Source organism: Empidonax traillii, unplaced genomic scaffold, assembly GCF_003031625.1.
Source record: "Empidonax traillii isolate 1590-97213 ecotype Southwest subspecies unplaced genomic scaffold, ASM303162v1 scaffold1153:size175901, whole genome shotgun sequence".
NCBI lineage: Eukaryota > Metazoa > Chordata > Aves > Passeriformes > Tyrannidae > Empidonax > Empidonax traillii.
Window position 1 is genome coordinate 74075 of NW_020956346.1, and position 4055 is coordinate 78129.

Consider the following 4055-nt stretch of genomic DNA (forward strand, 5'->3'; position numbering starts at 1 on the left):
ACTGGACAAAACTCAAAAATTTTGTCCAATCTCTACCACTTACTTCTAATCATTTTCCAAAAAGACGAGCAACATCTACAACATTGATTCATGCAATAAGCTATTACACAAACACTAACTATGTACACTACCAATAGAAACAGTTGTTTAATCCAGGTCCAGTTCGGTAACCATGAAGTAAGTTTGTGGAGAGTGTCTCCCAGACCCAGTGAGACATTGTCCAGAGACACCTGATGTAAGATTTTAGTCTGATTCCGAATTGCAGCCAAATCGTTACTAATTCTTCCACTTTGGTCTATGGAAGAAGAGCAACTGGTGTTGATAACTTTACACACGCCTCCCTGAGAGGCTAACAAGATGTTAAGAGCCAGTCTGTTTTGTAGAACTACACGAGACAGACTATGGACTTCCTCTTGTAGAGCTGAAATTGCATCTGAAGCCTGATCTTGAATGTTGTCGATTACAGCTGAGATGTTAACTATTGCTTTTTCCAATTCACTCACCCCTAGAGATGGGATCATGGCTCTGACTATACTGTGAAAGACTGTGGGACGGTCAATAAGGGGATTGTTTGATCTTTTCATTATTTTCAGATAAGTCCTCTCCCATTCCTCTTGTTCATGAATTTGGTCAAAGATTGTTATGTTTGGAATTACAGCCCCTAGAGCACAGGCCCGATCTTTATCAAGGGGCAAGACTTTCCAAGCCTCTTTTCCACAAATCCAGTACCACCCTGAACCATTGGGGGGAATTAGTCTCAAGCGGACTTGTGCCAATCTTGTTACAACTTCCGGGCCTATTTCTTCTGTAGATTTGTTTTTATCACAGTAAGGAGGGAGGATGATCTTTCCTGTAGCATTAACAACCATGCAGGGGACAGTATAATTGTCCTGGTCAAACATTACATGACTCAGGGTTACCGGATAGTAGGCCCCAGTAACTGGTTTCCAGGTCCCTGGGAGTTCTAACATAGACTTACCAAAGTTTGTTTCGTTTAGTAAAATGCCAATAAGGGGCCAACTGCCATCTTTACCATCGATTGCTGGTATTTGGGTACAAATCCAGCAGTCATCTTTGCGGAGAATTTTGGACACATTTTGGACTATAGCCACATGCAATTTTGGATCCCAAACTCGATTCATAGTTACCGACTGTACAGTTAATATGTACAGTAAAAGCAGTCTATGCCACATCGTCGTCCTCTGAGTCGGGTTCTGCTTTGCTGATAGTCCCAGGAACTGAAGCTTTCTTCACTCTGGAGTAATGAAACCATGGTCCTTTGCCAGCAACTTTAATAGCAGTGAGGGAAGTCGCAGGACTTGGAAAGGTCCTCTCCACTTGGCTCGCAGCGGGTCACTGTCCCACCATTTGATGTAGACCCAGTCTCCTGGTTGGAATGGATGAGCAGGGGCGTCCAATCCTATGGGCCTGGAAAGCTCAACGAATTTCTGGAGTTTCTGCAAAGTAGAACCTAAAGCAATCAAATACTTTTGTAAATCAATCTTTCCTCTCATGTGAATGTCCCCTGGAATGTGTGGAGCCTGGTATGGTCTTCCATACAATATTTCATAAGGACTTATGTTATCCCTCTGCCTTGGCTGGATACGAATCCTTAGTAGAGCTAGGGGCAAAGCCTGAACCCATGACATGGATGTTTCCTGACAAATTTTACCAATTTGCATTTTAAGAGTACCATTCATGCGTTCGACTTTGCCACTTGCTTGAGGTCTATAGGGAGTGTGGAGGTCCCAAACAATTCCCAGGACACGACACGCCTCCTTCACAATCACTGCAATGAAATGTGTCCCTCTGTCTGAAGATATTCCCAGAGGAACCCCAAATCTTGGAATTATGTGATTAAGCAAAGCTTTCACCACTTCTCTTGCTGTGTTAGTGCGACACGGGTAAGCTTCAGGCCATCCACTAAAAGTGTCAACCAGCACTAGTATGTACTTGTACCCCTCCCTCGGTGGTAACTCAGCAAAATCTATTTGCCAATAATCTCCGGGAAGGTTCCCAGCCTTTGTTACTCCTAGCACCACCCTTTTGGTTGTATCCAGGTTGTTCTGCTGGCAGATTTCACACTTACTCACTATGGATTGTACGACTTCAGTCATACCTGTCCCTATCACTACCTTCTTTAGGTGTTTAAGAAGGTTTTCTATTCCCTAGTGGGTAGCCTCATGTTCCCGTAGAGCTATTTCCCTTAGGAGTGGGGGTGTGACCACAACCTGTCCTGTTGGTGTAACAACCCACCCACTTTCTTTGATTTCAGCTTTAAGGGATTTAATTAATTGGAGGTCCTTCTCATCATATTTTGGGGTGTACCCTGTCAAATCGATTTCTTTCTGTGGAACTACTGCTAGAATGCCTTTTTCTGCAGCCCTTTTTGCAGCCTGGTCAGCAAAATGATTTCCCAATTCGGGAATTGTTTTCCCCTTCTGGTGAGCCCTACAGTGCATGATAGATACCTTTTCTGGCTTCCAGATACTTTGAAGGAGTGCATGGATTTGGTCGGCATGTTTAATCCCACTGCCTTGGGCAGTTAGTAGCCCTCTCTCTTTCCAGATGGCTCCATGGGCATGTACCACACTGAATGCATACTTAGAATCTGTCCAGATATTCACTTTCTTACCTTCGCTCAGTTCTAGAGCTCTTGTCAGTGCAATCAGTTCTGCCTTTTGGGATGACACATCAGCAGGCAAAACCTTTGCCTCAATTACCTCATCCCTGGTTGTCACTGCATACCCTGTCATCCGTTTTCCATCCCACATGAAGCTGCTTCCATCCGTGTACAGTTCCCAGTCTGGGTTTTCCAGAGGCTCATCCTTCAGGTCTGGTCTGCTGGAATAAGTCTCCTCAATGGTCTGTAAACAGTCATGTTCAGGCATATCGTCAATCAATGTTGCGGACAGAAACATGGCAGGATTCACAACAGATGTTGTTTTCAGGGTAACATCATCCTGTTCCAACAACACAGCTTGGTACTTAAGCATTCTGCTAGGGGAGAGCCAGTGGCCCCCCTTTTGCTCAAGCACAGCTTGGACTGCATGGGGTACATACACAACAATGCGCTGTCCCAGGGTAAGTTTTCGGGCCTCTTGGATCAAGATAACAGTCGCTGCCACAGCCCTCAAACACCCTGGCCATCCTTGGCTGACAATGTCTAGCTGTTTGGAGAAGTAGGCCACAGCCCTTCGCTGGTTACCCAGGGTCTTTGACAGTACCCCCAGGGCAACATTTAGTTGTTCATATGTAAACAGTTCAAAGGGTTTGCTTAGGTCTGGTAGTCCCAATGCTGGAGCTGACATTAAGGACTGTTTCAGTTGCTTAAATGCAGCTCTGATCTCATCTGTCCATGTTATAACTCCTTTCTTGGCCGTTTTCAGTGCTTCATATAGGGATTTGACTAATAACCCGTAGTCAGCTATCCACAGGCAACACCACCCCACCATTCCTAGGAAAGCCTGCATTTCTCGTACAGTGCGGGGCTCTGGGAGACAGCAGATGGCTTCTTTCCGATCTGTGCTGAGCTGTCGATGTCCACGATAGATTTCAAGCCCCAGGTAAATGACTATTTCCTTTGCAATTTGTGCTTTTCCTTTTGAAACCCTATACCCACTTAGTCCCAGAAAGTTTAAAAGACTTACAGTGAGCTGGATGCATTGTTCCCGATTTTTAGCAGCAATTAGTATGTCATCTACGTACTGCAGGAGAAGTCCTTCCGGCTGCTGCCTTCTCCAGTCCTCCAGTTCTTTTGCCAGCTGGTTTCCAAATATCGTCGGGCTGTTCTTATAGCCTTGCGGTAAAACAGTCCATGTAAGTTGAGTTCTTTTTCCTGTCTCAGGATTTTCCCATTCAAAAGCAAAAAGCTCTTGGCTGTCCTTGTGCACAGGAATGCAGAAAAAGGCATCTTTAAGATCAAGCACTGTAAACCACCCTAATTCCTCTGTCAATTTGGTTAACAAGGTATAGGGGTTCGCTACTACAGGGTATATATCTGTCATAGTTCTGATTTTAGAAAGGAATTTTGTCTTTCCTTTCCCCTTCTCCCC

General features: G+C 44.9%; 1 protein-coding gene across 1 annotated transcript in view; it reads left to right on the forward strand.

The window, feature by feature from the left end:
• Positions 1-3050: 3050 nt before the first annotated feature.
• The window catches only part of LOC114068944 (secretory carrier-associated membrane protein 1-like), a 62299-nt gene continuing 61294 nt past the window's right edge, over positions 3051-4055 (forward strand). The window contains 1 exon segment of the mRNA XM_027905420.1: positions 3051-3084. Coding sequence (XP_027761221.1) covers positions 3051-3084 — 34 coding nt within the window.